This window comes from Monodon monoceros, unplaced genomic scaffold (genome assembly GCF_005190385.1).
Source record: "Monodon monoceros isolate NGI ecotype Baffin Bay Population unplaced genomic scaffold, NGI_Narwhal_1 Super_Scaffold_6, whole genome shotgun sequence".
NCBI lineage: Eukaryota > Metazoa > Chordata > Mammalia > Artiodactyla > Monodontidae > Monodon > Monodon monoceros.
This window is the reverse complement of record NW_021703783.1, coordinates 60,556,556-60,579,590: the sequence shown is the minus strand read 5'-3', so window position 1 is coordinate 60,579,590 and position 23,035 is coordinate 60,556,556. Positions and strand designations below refer to the sequence as shown.

Below are 23,035 nucleotides of genomic sequence, written 5' to 3'. Positions count from 1 at the left end.
GACCTAACTCCTCACTCTTTTATATCCACTAAATGAGAGCATTAGGCTAAATGAGCATTTCTTAAAACATTATAGGAACAAATTATCATTATAGAGAAAAAGGTGGGGGAATCGATGAAAAAAACTTAAGGAGCAATGAATTAAATAAAGTTAAGCAGGTTTTATTTTAAACTGCAGGACTTCTCAGTACCTTTAGCTATTCTTGTCAATCCTACTTGGAATGGCTATCAGAATTAAGAAAATTTTATGAAACGTTATCCTTTATAAATTAACAGGACTTTCACAACTTTAATATCTAAGATTATGCATTTTAAAACAATAACATCTTGAATCACTTTCTGAATATACAATTTTTAAAGAGCTTGAGATTTAACTATAATAAAAGAGAAAATCCTAAAACTCCTATAGTAGGATTTTCACTATAACCCTATTGCTGTTTAATATATAAAAGTGACCAAAGCGTTTTTGTATTCCTCAAATTACATAATTCTTTCAAAAACCTTCTACATACTTCTCAAAATCTGAATCTGAGACAATTTATTTCAGGTGCAACACATCATTATTTGATCTAATTTAAAGATTAATGCCATTGTTATTTTGATAGTCTCTTTCACTTGACAAAGCACAGCTAATGAAGTAAAACTTTCCAAATGTTATTTTCTATGTTTACATGTTTATGTTAAATGTTTACGTTTTCATAGGCCTGGCATCTATTTGTTCATTTTAAGATAGTGTTTCGTTAGTTTTGGTGTATATATGAATCGCCTGGTTAAAGCTCAGATTGCTGGACCCCAGGTTCGGCGAGTCTTAGATGGAGCTGATAATCTGCATGTCTAACAAGTTCCCAAGTGATGCTGATGCTGCTGATCCAGGTACCACACTTTAAGAACTATGGCTTTTGCTGGTCTCAATTTATTAGTTGAATACCTGGGTTTTTCCGTTGGTCTGAGGTTCCTCAGCCCAGCTCCAATCTGGAGCCTGGAGAGCTGGTTATCCCAAATGCCTCCAAAGTAAGTCACCTTTGTATTGATTCCTAGCTTCTGCTATCATAAGTCTCATTTCCCAAAGACCAACAGATTTTTTCCTCTCCTTTAATGTTTTCCACTGTCAGCTAACAATGAGTTGGTCATTAGTTTCAAAATGTGGCCCACACTTTGGATTTCTTTCCCTCTAGTCACTCCTTCCTATTTTCCCACATAACTCGTTCCCTCTCTTACATAATATCCTTGCAGTATCTTGTCTCTTTTCCCAGTCTTATTTGTCTCTTTAGTCAACTGGACGCTATCGCTAGCCTATATGAATATATAGCCTATATTCATTCCTTTGTTCATTCACTCCACAAGCATTTGTTAAAAGCTCAATGTATCATAAATATGATGAAAAGTTTGCATTCCTGAGCTTACACTGTAATGGGGGAGATACAAAATAAACATGTAAACAATAATTAGGAGTGATGTGTACATTGAAGAAAATAATATAATGGGAAAGAAAGTGACTGGAAATGAAATGTACCTTAGCTACTCTGGAAACACTTCGCTAAGAAGGTAACATTAAGCTGAAACAGAAATATGATGGAGGCAATAATGCAAGGAATGTAGAAAAGGGCATTCTAGGCAGAGGAAGCATCAATGTGAAAGCAGAAGTCCATCGTGTTTGAAGTTAGTGAGAGTCAGTGAGGGAAAACAGTTGAAGAATAGTTCAGCTGGGGGGTGGAGTGAGCAAAATTTTTCATAAGCCTTTTGTAACCACATGCTTCACACAGACACCTTGTGTACAGCCTAGGAGACTAGCGTATATACAGGATGAGAGCTGGCCGACAGGAGTTAAAACATCAACAGCATTTGAGTAAGGAGGAATTGACGAATATCAGAATTCACTGCCTAGCCTTTGGAGTTGGCTATATTAAAATGCACTATGAATTGTACACAGTTCTTATTTCAGAATGTGGACACATTAGGTCTTACCCTTTCGTCCCCTTCATAAATGTTGAATTAAAGAACTACTCTAGGTACTGATATACAGTAGCTCTGGAAATAGGCAATCCCTTCCTGCTTAAGAAATTAAAAATTCTGAGTGAAGAGGGGGCAAAATCAGGTCAGAAATATGTCTTACAACATTATTTCACAAAGACAATATTGTCAAACAGCAATGATTCTGATAAAATTGGCAAAACAATTCCCAGCAAAATAATAAGTATATGAAACACACAAACCTGTAAGCAATTTGAAATATGAAAGAGATTAGCTTTTAAAGCAAGAGTTGTATGCTTTCAAGAAACCCCTCAAGAAAAGCATGAAGCTTATTTTACCTGAAAATTAGAATTATGTTTTTATCTTTATGTCATTAGCCCCCAGGTAGATCTGAGAGCATCTGAATTGAAAGGAATTTATCAGCCAGGGTTCTTTTCAAGTAAGGAACAGAAGTCTACGTTTATAATTTTGCTTTGGCAGATATTAAAATTTGCCACCATGTAACCTGAAATTTGTTAAATGTTCTCAACAGCAATGCAATTTCTTTTAGTGTACAGAGCTAAAAGTCTTGTAAGCAAAAGCACCTTAGTTTTCAAAATGTTCCAAAATAATTATTATATCAAAATAAAAAGTCCTTTGGTTTAATACTGTAAAACTCCTAGGATCTCATTTATAAAATTGCTTTATGCATTCCTCACCATCAAATATGCTGATGACATTACCTGTCTGCATCCACCGTCACATCATGAACCCCTCTCTGGATGACATCCCTGGAAGTCGCTGTGTCTGGTATTCGGTTCAGACTCCTAGTATACAAGTTGAGCCCTCCATCTGTCATGTACCTGAAAATAAATGCCTAATTAATCAACAGAAAATTAATTGACCTCAGCTGTATAATTTAACTTAATAAACAAACGGTGTGCAAAATTTTTAATAATTATGCAAATATGCTCTATTATAGTTTTTTCTATATGAATATTCTACTCACCAGGAAGTATTAGAAAATCTTTTCAAGTTTATTAGGAAATTAATCTTCCTTACTGCAACAAGTAACTAGCCAATTATAAGACCTTCCTTTTTCTCCCCTTTGTTATCAATATTTTGAACAGACTTAGAGATAATGTAACTCTTAGCAAAATAAGAGCATGATTATTTCGTTTTGTAAACACTATCTTTGAAGCATTGAAGGTCACAGGAGTAATCTTAAAATTAGATTAATTTATTTGATAAATAAAATATATACAGCAATTGACCACTATCATAAAATAATTACTAAGATGTATTAAATGTTTAAGATGTTGTCAGGAACTGTTCTATATAGTTTACATGTAATAACATTATTATCCCCACATTAGTGATAAAGAAAATAAGTAAGCACGAAATGGTTAAGGACTTACACAAGGTCACTCAACCAGTCCCAGCAGAATTGAGAATAAATCTAGAAAGTCAGCTTCAGAAACCATGACCTTAACCACCATGCACTGCTGTCTGAACTGAAGGACCACACGGCCTGCCCGTTTCCTGTCTCTGAGAACTACTTCCTTGCTATCACAGGACCACCATCTTCACACAGGGCTGGTAGACTCCCATAGTCATGTTACTATTTGGTAATCCTTTCTTGGCAATGGGGGATTAGAACAGGTGTTAATCTCCTACCCCACGTGGGGCTAATCAAATGTTTCTTTCTTGAGAAATGGGATTAACAGATAGCTCATCAGTCTTTCTATGTGGAAAGAGTTTATGATAATGAAAACCCAGGAGCTTTGGGTATTTATCTTCACCAGATGCAGAGGCACAGAGAAAGCTGATCAGCAAAGTAGGAAGAATGACACAGGTGCACAAAAAGCACACTTGGCCATGTGGTTTCAGCTTCACAACTTCTCCTGGGGTTCTAGGAGATATCCTTGCTTCCTTGTAATAAGATCCCCAATTTGCTTAAACAAATTCGAGTTAATTTCACTATTTGGAATAAAAAATTTAATCATGACCATATTAAAGATCGACCAAATAGTTAAAACTACGATTATGAAGCTGGCTAATTGCTTACATGATTAGTAAATTCTGTCCTTATTAGTTGAAGGACCTTAAACAAATTTCTTAAACTGTGCCTCAATTTCTGCCTCAAACTGCGAAGAATAAAATTTACTGAAGATAGATATTATGGTAATTAAAGGAGAAATACATAAAGCTCTTAATATGAGAACCCTATAAATAATAGTGACTTGTTATTCACAAAGTCTCTCCCAACATATGTTTAAAAGGAAATATATGAATTTTATACACAAAACTAAAAGTCATGCTGTATTATCCTCATAAGGTACTCTACATGGTTAATTTTCCTGATAACCAAAGAATTTAATCCCACCAAAATCAAAACAATAAAAAGAGTACTTTGATTCCAAAATGTGCTGAAGACTGACATACTCTTTTAAATGGAATACTAGATATGACAACTTTTTTTGATAACTAATTCATGATTATGAGCATCAATTTCCTGTATCATATACAGTGATACTAAATGAGACAATTAAAGATTAAAGGATATTCGTACTTTTAAATTTGTCAGCTGCCATATTGATGCTGTCAGTGTTCTATTGTTTACTCTTACTTCCAATTTCTTATCTTTTTTTTTTTTTTTTTTGCGGTACGCGGGCCTCGCACTGTTGTGGCCTCTCCCATTGCGGAGCACAGGCTCCGGACGCGCAGGCTCAGCGGCCATGGCTCACGGGCCCAGCCGCTCCGCGGCATGTGGGATCTTCCCAGACCGGGGCACGAACCCGTGTCCCCTGCATCGGCAGGCGGACTCTCAACCACTGCGTCACCAGGGAAGCCCAATTCTAAATATTTTTACTGCTTCTTTTCTTAAGGTGAAGTATATGAAATTCCTGATAAAGTGTTTAGTGAAAAACATTTTTCTCATTCACTCTCCTTTTGAATTTTAAAAAAAATTTTTCTATTTTATTTTATTTTTGGCTGTGTTGGGTGTTCGTTGCTGTGCACGGGCTTTCTCTAGTTGCTGTGAGCAGGAGCTGCTATTTGTTGCGGTGTGCAGGCTTCTCATTGCGGTGGCTTCTCTTGTTGCAGAGCACGGGCTCTAGGCGCGTGGGCTTCAGTAGTTGTGGCTCATGGGCTCTAGAGCGCAGGCTCAGTAGTTGTGGCGCACGGGCTTAGTTGCTCCGCGGCATGTGGGATCTTTCTGGACCAGGGCTCGGACCCGTGTTCCCTGCATTGGCAGGCAGATCTTAACCACTGTGCCACTAGGGAAGCCCTGAAACTGTGTTTTAAAAGTTTGGGGATGGTAGAAATGTTCTCTCCAGATAAGTGAGAGACTCCTTTTTAAAAAAAACTATCAACATGCTTGATCCTAAACTTAACCTCAGGAGGAAGTTAAAACAATGTATACATGTTAAGTTTTACATCTTATTGGTCTGTCTTATTCATTGGTGTATCTCTAAAAGTGTTTAGTAAAGTGTTTTGTATATAGTTTGGTATCAATAAATATATTAAACATTTGTTCAGCTGAATTTAAAAGGCCTCCCTACTGCAGGAAGAAACCATGACAGCAGATCTCAGCACTTTAGCCATAACGGTGATGCATGTAAACAAGAAATAAGATGGAAGATGACTTCTATTAGAAACGTAAGCTTTCAATTATTCAGTGTTTACAGAAGAGTAAGTTCTATAGACAAAGGTTAAATGCTTTGAAAACTAATTTTCCAAAGAAAAAAACAACTTTAAAATTTCAATGAATTAAGAAAAAAACCCAACTTTTTTAGGAAGCATTTCAAAGGATACTCATTTTCCTTTGACCCTGGGATTTTCCAGGTAATATCAAATAAGTTTACAACAGGTATTAATTGAACCAAAAATAGTCATCAGTGTCTATTTCCTCTGTTTACAGACACTGTCGCATTGGAATGTTGGTAGGGCATTTTCATAACAGAAGAGTTTGTTATTTGAAAAATATATATCGGCATCACACAAGCAAATTTCTCATTTAAATTTTTTTCTTGAAAATTCTTCCTTCTTTTCAGTTTTTCTGAAGCATTTAAAAATCTAAAATAACATGAATTTCATAGTTCCTCTAAAAAAAATTGCTACAATCCAGGAAATATAAATGTTAGGAGATCATTTTGAAAGAATAATGTAAAATTTTAAAAAAAGATTTCCTAATAATGTTATACCTAAACTTCTAAACCATAAGCTAAGATGAGTTTAAGACGTAATAGTCACAGGATGATTGGTACAAACAAAAAGTTGCAAAGGAAATTTGTGAAGGTTACTGACAGAAAGTAAAATCTCTCAAACTATGGAAGTCTTAGGATAATTTTAGCCATGTTCAAATTCTATAAGTTATAAGATGATTCACATAAAAAACGCAATAGTCTCCCAAAGCATTTCTAACTCTTCCTCCCTTCCACTGCCATCTCTCGTCTTCCTTCTGTTGTAGAAAAACTGCATACTTTGGCACATTTTCTTTAGGTGTGTGTTTTCCATATTAATATTTCCAGGCCATAGTGCTCCACCCTGCGCTAGAATGAGATATTAAACTGCTTCCTGTGCACAGATGCGTGGATTTCCCATAACCACCTCAAATACAGCATAAACAGACCATATATTGCCTTTACCACTAAAGCTCATGCTCCTTTTGTATATACTAATACAGTTATAGGGAAACACACCATCCACCTAGTTAACAATCTAGGTAAATGACTTTCTTCTTGTCACTCACCACCCTCAATTACTATAGGATGGAGTCTGTTCAGACCTGTGAATCAACATCACTATGTTCTCATTATGTCTGGAATTCACTGAAATAGGAAGAAACTATAAACATCTTCTTTTTGTATGCTATTCAATCTCATTTTCTCAATCAACATAAATACATACAACTCTACCTCCACAGCAACTCCATGCTTTTTCAAAAAAAGCTTCATATTTAAATGCATCATATTTTTGCAAGAGTATAAAATGTAACAGTACACATTAAATAATAATTAAAAAATAATATCAGTTTTCATGTACCCATAGCCTGGCTTCAGAAAGAGAACATTTCCAGTTTCTTCAGTGACCATATAGGCTCTTTCCAGTCCTACATTTCTAAACCTCCCTTCTAGAGATATCTATTGCCCTGGATTTTGTGTTAAGCATTCCTTTATGGTTTAACCACATGGGCATATATTCCTAAAAATACACTGTTTAGCATCTCATGCATGTGAACTTCATATAAATTGAATCACACTGTATATATTCTTTTGTGACTTATTTCCTTCACTCTAAGTTACATTTTTGCAAATCATCTATCTTGATGTGTATTATTGCATTTTTAATGTTAGTGTTATACAGCTTTGTTTTACAAGCACACTAGTCTATTTATCTGTTTGACTATTACAGACATTTGAGCTGTTTTTAGATTTTTTGCTGTTACAAACAACTCTGCCATGAACATCTGTATATGCACATTTCTTTATGCTCACAGGCAAGAGCTTGTCAAAGGTCTCTATCTAGGAAAGGAATCATTGGGTCAAAAGGGATACATACACATATTCAAACCCTACTAGTCAATGCCAAAGAGATTTCAAAATATGTTCAGAATAAACTTCTACTTGTCTATGAATAAGAATTCTCATGTTGGCTTTAATTTACAAGTTCCAGATTACCAAGCAGGTTGATCAAATTTTTACTTTGTTATAGGCCATTTATGTTTTGTCTGTGAAATGTCTGTTTATGACTTTTGCTCATTTTTCTATTGGATTCTATATTTATTTTATTTTTTTCTTTCCCCATTGATAGTAATCCTTTATTAGTTGTACGTCTTGTATATGTTTGTGGCTTATGTGGGGTTTTATCCTGACATTTTTCTCTTACTTATTTTTATGTGAAATTAATTCTTCAGAATAAAAAGAAACTTGATCTAGATACCTTTCTAACCACACACAGTAAATGCTTCTGTTATTTTTGTGTAGTGTTTTAGAATGTGATAATTAGCTTTTTTGAGATTTTTGGACTCTGTTCCCATCTCCCACTTTTATCTGGACCTTCTCTATCTTCACTTTTATTGCTACATCCTGTTCAGTTTGCTTCTACTCCTGGAAGTTTTCCCTCAGTGTGGGGTCCTGTCCTGGAAGGGAGCTGTGGCTGGAGAGTTTAATGAATACATGGGGACAAGATTGCTCCACTCCCTTCAGATATGACCTTCAGCCCTTACTGTCTCTGGCTGGTCAAGTGGTCAAAACCTTCCCAGCTTCAGTTGCTATCTTCAGATAAGCCCTGTGTGTTTTCTAGTCAGTTTCTCTTGGCTATTTTGTGGTTCTTCTGTTCTCAGTGTTATCAGACACCCCACTACTACCTTCTCTTTCTTCGTACACAGATGCTGTTATCATTCTGCTCCTTTGGCTCTTGACTGTTTGTCCTTCATTGCTTACACCTGGGGTTTGAGGTGATACCTTGTCATCATCTTTTTTCAACAACGATCATGGTTTTTCCCCATGGTTTTGCTATCTAGTTGTTTTGTCTATTTTTGTGGGTATTTGGAAAGATTCACCTACGCCCCTACCATATCTTCCTAGAATTCCGTTTTTACATTCAATATCTTATATCAGAAACTGTATATAACAATTAGCTATTTGTTATGACACAAAAACACAGGGCATCTAAAATGTGTGTGTGTGTTTTTAACCTCTAAGGAACTTTAGTTCACAGATCATGAACACAGATAATATTAAGGATTGTCCCCTTGATCAAAGGTGCTAGCTAAGAAAACTATACTAATAATGAATGATTGCTGTGAAGCTCTGTTATGTTTGTTTGTAATAATCAACTCCTAGGAGAGAAATGTGGGCAAGTAGACATGTAGACAACTTCACAGGGTCAGTATGTCAAGATGGTTAAGACTGCAGACTGGAGCCAGACTGCTTTTAAGTTCAAGTCCAGCACTGCACGCATCAAGAAAGTTTGAATTCTCAGAATGCGAATGAACTAACTTTCTGAGTTCTACCTAAAGTTACTTAACCTACCCATGCCTCAGTTGTTTCATCTGTAAACTGGAGATAGTAATGATATGCTTATCTCTTACAGTTATGGTGACCTAGCACATAATAAGTGCTATATAAGTGTTGACTAACGTTACTGGCTATTTTTTCCATTAGTGTTTCTACATTCACTAAAAATAACTCTCATATCTTGAATATGAAATGAATAGAAGCATTGTGATTAGGAATATGTGGTTTCCCATGTACATCCTTTTAACCCAACTCAAGTAACCCTGCCCTTCCCAATGTCTTGAATGCTTCAGTTATCACAAAGTTTCCTAAAGCAGAATTGTGGGAGCATCAGGGGATTAAAGCAGCATTAAAGTATCCACCTCCCTTTTAAAAAGTGTCATTCTCCAGAATTAAATTACTTTGCGTTTGGGCCATTTAAAGCAGGATTTTAGGTTATATTCTTGGCCCAACTATTTATCACTGTGACACCTGCAGATAACTTCAATTTCCACCCAATTAAAATATGTAACTTTTCCCCCAGTTTTCCAGGGTGTTCCTTTTTTTTGCTTTACACATGGAGACTTTTTCAAAGAGATTCATTATAAGTAAGAAGCCTTCCTCTGACTAATTCCTAATTACTGGCAGATTCGCATTCCCAAGTGCTTAAAGTAATTTTTAGAAGAGAAGAAAGAGATAAGCCTTTGCATGCTTCAAGAAATCTCGAATTCTCAGAAAGTCGATTAACCAATTTTGTGAGTTCTACCTGAAGTACGTGAAAAAAATGAAACTCGGGCTTCTCTGGTGGCGCAGTGGTTGAGAGTCCACCTGCCGATGCAGGGGACACGCGTTCGTGCCCCGGTCCGGGAGGATCCCATGTGCCGCGGAGTGGCTGGGCCCGTGAGCCATGGCCGCTGAGCTTGCGCATCCGGAGCCTGTGCTCCGCAACGGGAGAGGCCACAACAGTGACAGGCCCGCGTACCACAACAACAACAACAAAAAAGGAAACTCCTTTCCCATTTACTTCATGACATTCCTTCTTGCATGAGAAGAATATCCAAGATTAAACATCTTCATTCATTGCTTTGTCTTTTGAGCCTTTTTTGTCCCTTTAATCACTAAAACATACTTTAAAAAATTGGGGACAGACAGTTAACTTTGTGATTTAACTTTTTTCGTGAATTGTAGCACAGACTTTTCTATGCCCTTTTTTCTTAAAGAAAACATCAAATTAAAATTCCCCTGGGATATCTTCCTATCTTTTAACTTTAGGCTGACAAATCGGGCTGCATCCCACTGATGTTGACAATGGTACACTACATCTGCTGGTGAGCAATGAGGAAGTACAGCACATCCTGGGTGTCCTCCCCATAACACCCCAGTCACCCTTGAGCTGAGACCGGTGACACTGCCTGCTGACCACGTCTAGTCACGCTCCATCCAGGGGACAGAACTCTGAGTCATTCTTTAAATTTCAGTGTCCTGTACTCTACCATGTGAAAGAGAACATGTATAAAGCCAAGCAGGTAAACATCATCAGAGGAAGTTTTCAAATAGGATTTGTGTTATTTTTACTTAGTTTTTTTTTTTCTTCTTCTTCTTCTGCTTTAGACACTGAGTATGAATGACTCAACACAAAGCATGCAGACCACTAATGCGTTCTTACATGGACTCATTTGTGGGACTATTCAAGACCTCCTCTGAAAGGCCAACAGAGAACAAAACTGGAGAACAGACGTGAGAATCAGGTTTCCAGTGAGGCAGGAAACAAGTAGGAAGTACAAAGAATATACCAGTATCTTAAAAATTTCTCATTAGTTCTGCAGAGACTAGCCAGCTCTCATCAAACCAATTTCCTCTTCCTCCTGGGCACAAAGATGAACATTGGTTCCTGGCCTTGCTGTCAGTGAGATGGGGCTGCAGCAGTTCTGGGTAAGGAAATGTGGGTAGAAGTCATAACCCCCACTTCCAGACCTGGTACATATGAACTATTCTTACACCATGGTTCTTCCTCTCTTTCGTCATCTGTCTTTTGAAATCAACACCCAGGGTGACGTCGGCAGTCTGGTTGGATAATAGCAGAGTTACCTACCATCCATCTTAGTTCCCAACTGATGATCAGAAACACCAGGAGGGGTTTTATGTGAAGGAGGAATTAACTTCTCTGTGTTAAGTTACTGAGATTTTGAGATTTCTGTGTTACAGAAGTTAGTTGCCTAATACCGCTAGAGTCCTGGAAAATACAAAATGCTCCTGACTATAGGTATGCTGGTAAAATATACTACTATAAGCAGAACTCAGTTTTTTTAAAAAATGACTTTCAAAAACCCCTTATCTAAGAATGTATACATACACACGTACATACATATGTACACATATTACTATTCATTTATTGAATAAATGAGCAACTATAAAAATATAAAAACACTAACGTGAGTATACGTGGGCCAGTACTGTGTCTATATTGTTCACCACTGAACACACAGTGCCTAGAATGTTGCTTGGCACATAGGAAGAATGCAACAAATATTTTTGAACACATACATACACACATACATAATTCAGCTCATGATCTCTCTTCTCTATTCTTTTCCCAGGATTCTTCACACCTCTCATAATTTCTACTATCTCCTATATAAGATCATATCCTATGATTATTAGGTTATTAATCATTAGGTTAATAATTATTACTGATAAAAATGTAATTGTGATGATGATGATAATTTACTGAACACATATTGTGACAGGCTTTGTGCTAAGTGCAATTTTGTGGGTTATTTTCTTCATTCTTAACAATTTCATGAAGATTTTGCAATTTTATCCTTATTATGGAAAGGAATTTGGATACATTAAGCTCTCAAGGAGTTGGCAGATAGAAAATGGTAGAAAGAGACTTAATTTAGACACTCCAACTCCAGGGGCAACTCAACTGCTTCCTACCCTAATTAACAATAACCTGTCTCCCTAATTCTAGACCTTTAGAAACTCAGAGAAGGTGGCCACCAGGAATGAACTGGTGGGTATCAGGATATCAAAGCAGAGCTGTTAAGTCTGATCAAAAGCTTTTTTGTACTTTTTAAGGTCTTGTTCCCATTCAAACAAGCTTTTCATGACTGAAGTCAGGAAAGGTTACTTGTACAGAAGAATGATTTCAGAGACCAGTCCTCTCAGATGCATAAGGACAAAGAAGAGGTAAAAACCTGGACTCACATGAAAAATATAGATAAAGTTAGTTGGGAAGCTTTTCCTTTTATTATAGAGCCTAGGTTTTGAAGTCAGATGTATCTGAGTCCTAATGCAAGTCTAGTCTTTGGTTAGCTTTAATACAGTTGGGGCCAAGTGGGATCAGTTTCCTTATCTGTAAAACAGGTATAAAAATACTTACCTCATAAGGGTTGGTGGTGGGGAGGGGGTTAAATGAATTAATGTCCTTAAAGCACTTAAAAAGAGTGAAGTAGGTAATAAATTTTCAACGTGTCAACTACAGTTATTAATAGAAGTAGTTTTAATTGAATATCCTATTTCCTCCATTGGGGCTCATCCTCAGATTGAACTAAATATTCCAAATTGCCAAAATGCTTTTGAGAGTTTTATAATCACAACTCTTTTTGGAATGTAATAGAAAACAGAAGGAAAACAGGGGTTAACATAAAAAATCTGATGCCATCAAAAGAGAATAAATAGATTGAAATTTTCAGATCTAAAATGATTTTCTCTCAAGTTAGATTGGAGGTATATAATTGAAGAATGCTAGAAAATCTGTGTTCCTCAAAGCAGTTACAGGCAGCTTTGACAAGCCAAAAAAAAAATCAAGCAGCTCAGCAAAACTCCTCCTATCTCCTTCCCACGTCCTTCACTACAAAATCTGTTATTTAAGAAGCATGTGAAAATCACTCTGAAAAACACAGGGCACGTGTGTTTCTCTGAACTAACAATAGAAAAAGTTAATGGATTATAATGAAAAGACTTTATAGAAATTTTGGACATTTTACTGTTCATGAATGATTAGAAGAGAAGGCTGAAATATCCCCAAATAACCTTAGATTTCTCACATTTTCTAATGGCTTTATTAACTAACCTATATCCCCTTCCTACAGCTACTGCATTGTAGTAGACCACCTCTCTTTACACAATTCTGTCAGAGACCGGGGCCCAGGGCCACTTACCCACTGTTGATGTCATCAGCTCTGAGACTTTTCCCAAGGATATCACCATCACTCATATATCCACCAACATCGACTTCAGAAGACATGTCCAGGTCACTGCTTGCTTTCTCACTCATGTCAATCTGTGACATGTTTCCCAGCCGAGAGACAGCAGCTCGACGGAGAGGCGTAGTGTACATGAACCTGGAGGGGTCTGTGTGGATGAAACGACTGGTACTGCTGCGAGGGTAGCCAGCACCCAGGGAAGGAGCATCTCCAGCCTGAAGTCTAGGACATGCCTGGCCCAACCTCCAGGTCATGGGAGTGGGTCGACCTGTCAAGTTGGGTATAGTCCTGCCATTCACTTCCGTCGTCACAGTGCTGTCAAATGTTGTCTCCAGGGTGCTGTCAAATAAAATAGAGAAATCACTATATTCTGGTTCACCTGGGGCCATAGACCCAGAATGCATGAAGACAGGAATGCCTACAGTTGAGAGTCATTTCTTAGAAGTATGTCCATTTTCATGAAAGTCAAATTATACATTCATTTTGAGATTCTAAACACCTCTGCAGGTATCAAAATGTAGGAAGGGGCATGCATCACAGATTTTTTGCTTTCAAAAGAAACGCCATCATTACATTTTGGATAAAACAAAATATTGTTTCACATTCTCAACCAACCCTTAATTTAACCCATTGTAGCCTTCCCAGAACTTTTCTGGAAGTTAACTACAATTATGTTTGAAAGACCCTCTACCACCTCTCCTCAGATGCATTTTAATTACAACTTCCACCGTTGTTATTTGAGGCAGGCGTGAAAATCCATTTAGCAGTGATGGTGTTAGTTTCAGTAGCTAATTCAGTTTAAATGGGAAATTATACTGAAGAAGAGATGGATAGGAGAAAAATTCACTGGGTAGGGCTGAGAAGTCACCAGTTGACTGTCATATAAAATTTAAGTGAGAAAATAGTAAAGGAAAACTAAAATTCCTTCTTTATCATTACAAGAAGTTAAATGCTTAATTGTAATTTTTTCTTTATTGGCCCCCAAATAGGCAGAATTGAAGAAGACCTGTGACTTATCTGGGTCCCACGAAGACTGGACATAGTCTCTTCTAAATTCTGCCTCAAATCTGCTATATTTTTAACTGTTCTCATTCTTCTTGTTTCAGGGTCTTCACCTAGAAAAGTAACATAATAATAAAATTTTTATTCATGCCATTTACTGTCCTGTGAATAATATGAATAATTATATAGATATAGATATGAGTTCCTTTTCGCAAAAGTAAAATAATAGGTAGAAAATTCCAAATGACTATTATTATCTGAAATTATAATTTTTTTCTACAAATAAAATGTGAATAGAAACAAATGTAATGTTACAAGTAATAATCTGAAGTGGTGATAATACAATAGTATTTCGTAGGTCTATGACCTTAATCATTGCAAAATGAGAGAGTCATTTGGAAATATACTGTACAGTGCTCCATGTTTCTAAGCTTAATTTAAATATCTGAAACTATCTGGATCCTAATTACTTTCATAATCACCTATTTCAAAGTGTGCTCAGAATAGCTGAGACAAACTTGACTTATGTAGCAAGTATACATTTATACTCTGGGGAATCAGACAGAGGCCTTTTCTCATAGAAGCAATATCTTTTTAAGTCTTTTATTTTATTAGACTCATGAACCAAGATCCAAGAATTGGATAGCTTTATTTTAAACTATTTCTCCACTTTCTATAGGGAACCAAAATATCCACATGTGACACCAGAGTGACAGTAAAGTCTTAGGCATCTAATCCAGTAATAAGTCTACACATAAAATAAACAGCTCTGCCAGGGCGACAACTGTTGGCATTGTTCAACCTCTATCTGTCATTTGGGGGCAGAGGTGCCATTGAACCATTTTGTTTATGGCCATGTAATAATTCCCAGGCCAGTGGCCATTGAAATTGGTGAATCTGGATAGTAAGAACAACATGGAAAGGAAGGAGAGGAAACATAGTCTTAATTCTGTTCAATTTGGACTCAGGAGGATGTCCAGTGATGAGGATTTTTTTTTTTTTTTGCGGTACGCGGGCCTCTCACTGTTGTGGCCTCCCCCGTTGTGGAGCACAGGCTCCGGACGCGCAGGCTCAGCGGCCATGGCTCACGGGCCCAGCCGCTCCGCGGCATGTGGGATCTTCCCGGACCGAGGCACGAACCCGCGTTCCCTGCATCGGCAGGCGGACTCTCAACCACTGCGCCACCAGGGAAGCCCGAGGAATTTTAAATAAAAAGAAAGAAGGAATAAAAAAAGGGAAGGAAGGAAGGGGAATGAATGGATTAAGGGGTGAGAAGGTATAGGAAAGAAAGAAAAGGAAGAGGATGGCAAAGGAGGGGATGGTAGGGAAGGGAAAGGAATGCAGAAGGGATGGAAGGAAAAGAAAAAAAGAAGGAAAAGTGAAGGTAGAAAATGGCATGTATTAAATTCCAGTATGAAAATTGTCACATAGACAAGTCAAGATGCATATCTACCATCAGTTTTAAGAATACAGGTAGATATTCAACCTGTTCATTTTTCTTCCACAATATTCACGCCAGGTTAAAAAAAAACCCACACACAACAGATGCACACATTTAACATCTATAGTAGAATCTTAGAGTTGATGGGGACTTCAGAGATTGTCTTGCCTCACCTCTCAGCCAATGAGGGAAAACTCTTTGTGTCACTAGCGAGGTGGCCATGGGTCTCTGCCTAAAACCTCCAAGATTAGAAGGGCTTCCTCCTCTCCAGTAAGAGGTGACTCTTTCCAATATTAGGCCAATTAGGTCTCATTATAAAAACAATTCTGAGGACGAATAATGATTTGCCCCCATTTAACATCCACCCTGGGGTCGCAATGGCTCTGAAACCAAATGAATAATTTTATATCATTTTACCATGGCAGCCACTCAGAAAGACAAATGCTAATTTCTTCTTCAGCCAAACACTACTAAACTGTTCATTATCCTTCATCTTGAATGGTTGCCAAAACAACCACCACTCTGCTGCCAGTCTGCAAATCCCTTCCTCTTAATTTACCAATTATTTGAATGATTGAAATGCTTAATAACTGTATTATTATTTCAGATTTAGAAAGTACTGAAAAACTTCCCTAACTTCCCTGTGTGTGTACACACACACACACACACACACACACACACACACACACACAAATGGAATATTACTCAGCCATAAAAAAGAATGAAATAATGCCATCTGTAGCAACATGGATGGACCTAGAGATTATCATACTAAGTGAAGTAGGTCAGACAGAGAAAGACAAATATCATATGATATCACTTATAGGTGGAATCTAAAAAAATGATACAAATGAACTTATTTACATAACAGAAACAGACTCACAGACAGAGGAAACAAACTTATGGTCACCAAAGGGGAAAGGTGACAGAGGAAGGAGTAATATATACACATTATTATATATAAAATAGATAAACAACAAGGACTTACTGTATAGCACAGGGAACTATACTCAATATTTAGTAATAACCTATATGGGAAAATGATCTGAAAAGAATATATATGTGTGTGTGTGTATAACTGAATCACTTTGCTGTACACCTGAAATTAACACAACATTGTAAATCAACTATACTTCAATAAAAAAATAAATTAAAAAAAAGAAATAAGAATATGTTGTACATGGCACAACTTTTCTAACCCTAATTCAAGTCATACAATTTCTAACCTCATAGATTAACATTATTTTAAAATTCAGAACTGTTAATAACCCTTAAGACTCTAATTATATTTTCTCTGGAAAGTCTTCCCATCCTTCTCCTCATAAATATAACACAGCATATTTGAGAAATGGCTAGAAAGAAGTCTACCTCTTATTTCCAAACAATCTGGCAGTATGCTGAAAGAAAAAGAAGGCTTTGTAAGGAAAATCTTGAAGGGCAGAAAAAAATATCATTACAGTCAAAGGAAAGGCAGAGGTGAAGAAGAGATTTTACTTAAAATGGCAAACGTTAACAGTGAAGGATGAGACCAAACTAGAGACACATTAAAGCTAATATACAGTAGTTTATCTAAGATTTCACACAGTAGAGAAGCCTAAGATTCTAAGTGATGGTGAGAGAAAAGTCTTAAAGGAGAAAGTGCTGAGATGACTTTTATTGGAGGGAGTAAGGAAGGGAAGTCATTGCCCTTACACAAGTTCCAAAAATACACCATTACAAGTTCCCTACCTCCTATCTCCTAGCCCCTTCCTTTGGGGAGAACTTTGACTTTGTAATCAAGCTGCATCTCAACTACTTGCCAATTGCATAATATTAGTAACACTGATATTTGAATTACTTTCAATATCTTTTTTACATAAACTTTAAGAACAGTGTATTTTCCGACATTCCATTTCACTCAGTATTTTTTAACACCTTCTTTATCTCCTTTTAAATTTCCTTCTTCCAATCCAACAGGCATCTTAGATCCTTGGATTCTTCCAATTGAATCCACTGTTTGTTTATACAGCTTCCCTCATGTTTCAGAACCATCACTCTCTCTCTCTCCATTGTTTTTTCTCCTCATGACATCTACTCATGACACTGCACCACTCATGACAATCAGACAAATGGACATTTTCCTCCCAACACTTACTGAGCAAAACATAATTACTGCCTCATTCATGTCAGGAAAGATAATAACCAAATCAAAATTTCTTGCAGCAAATGTTCTCAATGACCCACGAAAGGCAAGATAAAGTTAAATGCACTTAAACCCCCCCCTAAGGATTGCACAAGCCTGAAATATCCTGTAAATTTGTATCCAAATCCCATAAATAAATAGAGAAATGGGGGCAGGGAGGGAATCACAACTGTGAAAAGGCCAAATGTAAAAGCGCAAATACCATTAAATATTTAGTAACAAATAAAAGTTAGCAGAAAAATGCACATGAGAAATTTAGTCACAAAAATGTATCCCCTTTCACTTTTATAATCTCAAAGCCAGCTATTATTCCTGGAAGAAGCCTCCTGTCAGACAAAATAGTAAGGGCTTACACACATTTTCCAGAACGGCCTATTCTGCAATTTGCTTTGAGTTTTTCACATTAGTGCAAACTACTTTCTCTTTGCTTGTAACATCTCTTCTATTAGGACAGAGTAACAGGCTCAGTTCGGTGCTTTTGCGTTTTTACTTAATGGCAGACAGACCATTTAATCTGTGCAGTCCTGCCCTTACTTTTCAAGCTTTAATTACACACACTGTAATTAACACTGCCAGCCTTTGTCATCTTTTAGGAGGAAATCAAATTACATATGAATGAACCTGATTCACAGAGAATTATGTCCTCTACACCAGCTATATTACAAATGTTATTTTTTAGAGTACAGCTGCCTGATTTATTTGGAGAAATCACCCTAGTTTTGTGGATGACCCCAAAGGTGAGTTGGATAGAAAATTTTTCAACTCATCAGGTTAAACCAGACACTTTGGGGGAAAAATAGCAAAATATGGCTAACAGCTTTACCGCTACCTTTTAAATATTCTCCTATATAGTTATAGCACAGACCCTAGTCTGTCTGATTTATTAGGATATCCAAGAATAAAGAGTTGAACTCAGGGAACTCTGCCTAAAAACTAACTTGGAAGAAGCCATTTTGAGTCAGAAGCAGAACCTAGTCAAGCACGTAGCAGAAATCCTGCAATTCTTCTGTGCTGTGGGCTTGGATATATTTACCAACTTAACATGCATCATTATTTAGGGAATTGCATTGCAATGCTTCATTATCCTGATATGATTATTCATATCAGAGCTATTTGAATAAACTCTTCCTCTTACTTTCTCATTTGCATCTTTGAATACTGGCATATGCTGGGGGAGAAAAAAGCCTTAAGGAGAATAATCCCATAAATAAATTAGCAGATGCTCAGTTTAAAAACCATGGAATACACAGACACCTATTGAGAGATGACCCTCTGACAGTAATGCTCCAAGTTATTTATGTACAAAAAGGCATATGTCATATACACACCCAGCCACAGCATGCTATAATTTAACAGAACAACCAACACATGCTTTCAGGGGACTTTACTCTGGTCATATCTTTGAAAATACTTACATAAGAGGTACTTAGAACAAGATAAATGCTACCATTTTCAAGGCAAAGGACAAATATTATTTGATTCTACCGTTTCAGAGGATCAAGAAACGAAAAAAGATTCTTAAGGATTAAGACGCCCCCTCTTGCCTTTGTACTGCATGCAGAGTTTTTTTTGTTTTTTTTTTATGAGAAGCAGTTCATTACGGAAAGCATACAATGGTGAAGAAGTAAATCTTCAGTGTCTGAGCACCTGGTGTATTCAGATTCAGAAATCACTATTCCCGCAACTGTGGAAACATTACTCTTTTAAAGCTAAACTAACAAGAAAAATTGAGCGATATTCACCTCTGCTGTCTCTCTAAGCTTTCTTCTTCTAAAGCTGGTTCACTAAGATTCCAGAAAATCTCATAAAACCTCTTGTAACAGGAGGGTCTACATAGAGACTAAAAACAAACCTGTATTTGGCTTCAGTTGTATGAATCAGAAACAAAGGGATGACTGATCTGGTTTAATTCTTTCAAATTTAAAGAGTCCTATATGAAGTCCTTTGTGGAAATACACACTGACATAAAAGAGGATGTGGTCAATGGTTTAATGCTTATGACTTTTTGAAGAAGGCACCATATGATATAAATATGCTACAGTAGAGCGCTTAACTTAGATATAACAATTAAAACGTATACAGTTCAGCTATTCAGGCAGGTGGCAAAACTGAAGAATTACTTCAGACATTGTAATATCTAATTAATTAAAGATTATTATCAGAAGTTACTCCTAAGAATCATGTCATCAAACAGGCCTACTTTGTAAAGTATCAGAACAGTTCACATGCATCTACATAGTAATTTAAACAGTTATAATGTACACACTCAGAAGTATTTTTTGCCCAACACTTCAAAAAAAAGTAAGTGAGTAAAGCTGTCAGAAGAGGCCTCTGCATTTCAAGTATAACTAGAATGTATGGTACTTGTCACCGAGGTACAAACAAGGCCATCTATTCAGACACCACTGAGGCAGCAGAAGAAACCTGACTATACAAAAAATTTACCCACGAGGTCCTTCATTCTTCATTCCAAATCTGGGGTGAGGTCACCTTGAGGGAAGTTGAATAAATAGGCCCCATTAATGACTAAGTAAAAAACAAATTTGGAGTTTTAAAATGTTAACACTTATTTATGGATGTCTAGAGTGTACTAGACTCTAGGCCAATAATGCCCAGGGCAGGTGGTTGCTATTTACTTTCTCCATACACACTTTACAACTAGTTCTCACAGTTCAGTTTTCTGAAGACAATCATTTCAAGAAACAAGGAATTTAAAATTGTTTTGAGTAACTACGGTTTCGAAAACATCAGTCAGAAGAACAGAAGCTATTTGGCTTATGCAAAGAGGCAGCTTCTGAAAATTCCATCCTCCTATTAGGAGCAGACCCGACTTACCTAACAAGTCAGTGTAAAGGGCCTGTTCCAGGTCGCCCAGCATTGTTAGGATCACATCCTCGTCCAGATGAGCTGTGCCTTCCCGCAGGCAGCTTTCTCCCTCCTCTTCGGCCCAGCTCCTGCCGATGCTGCCAGGCCTGGAGGACACATTTTCATCTTCGGACCGGCTGTCTTCATCACTCTCACCTTCCAAGCCTTTTCCGGAAGACCACTCTTCTAAGCTCTCACTGCCTGCATGGCTGGTGGGCAGCAGGTTCCAGGCCCCTGGGCCCCTGGTGTGGTACAGGGACTGCATGGACCTTGACAAGAATCTGGACAGAGAGCGCCTCTCTGCATAGCTGGATTCTCTCTGGCTGGCCTTGGCGGCATTTCCAAACCAGTTGGAAATGCGCACAGTGGGTCGCCTCTCCCCCTCACTGGTGAGGGACAGATTGGTCAGAGACTTTTGCTTCTGAAGGCAAGCTCCCTTTGGCCTTACTTTGCTCTGAAACACAGAGAGTTCAGCTGGCCGCTGCATGGCTCTCCTTACTGGCTTCTTCTTTTTCAATTGGATTTCATATTGTCTTTCTGCACTGAGATGCCAACTGGCCCTTTTGGTTTTAATTAACACTTGCACTTCAATAAAAGCTCAGGCAAGGCTCAAATATTCACGTTAGATTCTAGAGCTATAGTACAATCAATGAGTTGCCCACAATTCAGCTTGCCATGTCATGCCCCTCATCAGCAGTACTTACAAACATTTTGCTTGTATATATCAGAAGCAGAAAAGAGTTCATCAAAGACACTGCTCCACCTGAAAAGTAGCACAGGAAGCCAACTACGTTTTCCAGTCTTTATCCAATCACATGTCTCAGCAGGGCGATGGGTCCACATTTCCCTCTATCGCTTCTGTATTCCCAAACGCGAGGTAGTGAAGCACCAGCGATGTCTCTGGCTTTGCTTTTTTCCCCTGCCTCTCACCAGCCCTTCACTGATCTATCTGGGTCTGCAGCCCTTTACTCTAGAGGAACTGACAAGGTGCAGCATGTAGAGCCTCCACATCAGAGCCCCGTAAGAGCAGCTTAAGCACTGAAGCCAGCCCTGCACGCGCCTCTCATGTTTTAGTATTCCACCTGCATTCTCAGATCTATGGCTCTTCCTTGCTGCAGTGGATGCTGCTGGCTGCCATGGCAGCAAACATCCTGCTAAATTAAAACAGAGGCACAGAAGCGGCTGTCCAGCCTAGCATGCCACAGGTTTCAAAGCCAAGCCTGAATGAGATGCTACACGATTAACCCTATGCATGTTTAAATCACTCTCGGCTACCCCGCCTCAGATACGGAGAGAAACACACACACACTACATACACACTCACTCACATACATAACACACACTCCACGACAGAGAACGACAGACTAATTCTCTATAGCTGCAGGCAGCTGAAGCAGGCAGATCTGTCTTCTGAATGTTGGGATTTGTGCTGTAAAAGCACAAATCAAATTCAAGAGTGTAAAGGACCTAAAAAACGGAGCGTGACACTCTCCGCCGGCAGACAGATAATGCTTTAAAGGGAAAGGCTTCACCTCCTCTTTTAAAGAACAAATCCAAGGGCTTTTTATTCTGAAGATATTTAGTACAATCCTAATCTGACAATAAAAATCAAGATTTATTCCGATACAAAAATAGCGCAAAAAAAACCCCTCAAACGGTTTTTTTTCTTTTTTCTTTTTGAGAATGAATATTTTCACTCAAAGCGTATAATTGAAAGTTGATGGCCAAGTATATTGAAGATAATGATGTGACAAAACCCATAAAACGTATATTATGTTTTCTGACATGGAGCATTTTTCTTAGTCTATTCCATAAACCTATTACTGTATAATCAGCTCTTTAATATTTTGATAAAAAGCAGAAAACCTAAAGGGTAAATTTCTTATATATATCTTGTACTGGTTATAATTGCCATCCTGAAATTCTGATTTTAGGAAAACTTTTAAAACACTTATCAGGTATAGTAGAGACCATGTAGCACTGAGAGCTAATGAGAAGAGCATCAAGGAAAAGCTTTTCAGATTTTTCTGCCCATAAACATTCCTCACTAAAAGGGGGCAGCAAGGAGAAATAGATTAAAATATTCGTGTCATTCAAATTGATATAATTCCGTAGCATTTTCTGAGCTAATATCATCAAATTAATTCTGATTTTTCACCTCCTGTTGCTAACTTCAGCTAGGGGGAATGCTCAGTCTTTTAACTATGTAAATTAGCATTATAATGTACACTGCCTATACCTTTACATATGATAACAACTTACTTTGCAAAGTTAATTATTCCTTATGCTCAAGCTCAAGGGTATATGTAAAAGGGTATTAGATGGAAAGAAGGGCAATCATTTGTGATAAAAATTTTTGCAATTAAACAAACCTGTGAATTATG

At 37.5% G+C, this 23,035-nt stretch overlaps 1 protein-coding gene across 3 annotated transcripts in view; it reads right to left on the bottom strand.

Annotated features, from left to right (window-relative positions):
- Positions 1-23,035, bottom strand: part of NAV3 (neuron navigator 3) — a 363,427-nt gene that overhangs the window by 139,208 nt on the left and 201,184 nt on the right. For all 3 annotated transcript variants that reach the window (XM_029206422.1, XM_029206421.1, XM_029206423.1), the window contains exons 10-12: positions 14,168-14,276; positions 13,117-13,500; positions 2,693-2,812 (exon numbers count right to left, since the gene is read on the bottom strand). In XM_029206422.1, coding sequence (XP_029062255.1) covers positions 2,693-2,812; positions 13,117-13,500; positions 14,168-14,276 — 613 coding nt within the window. The remainder of the gene's footprint in view (positions 1-2,692; positions 2,813-13,116; positions 13,501-14,167; positions 14,277-23,035) is intronic.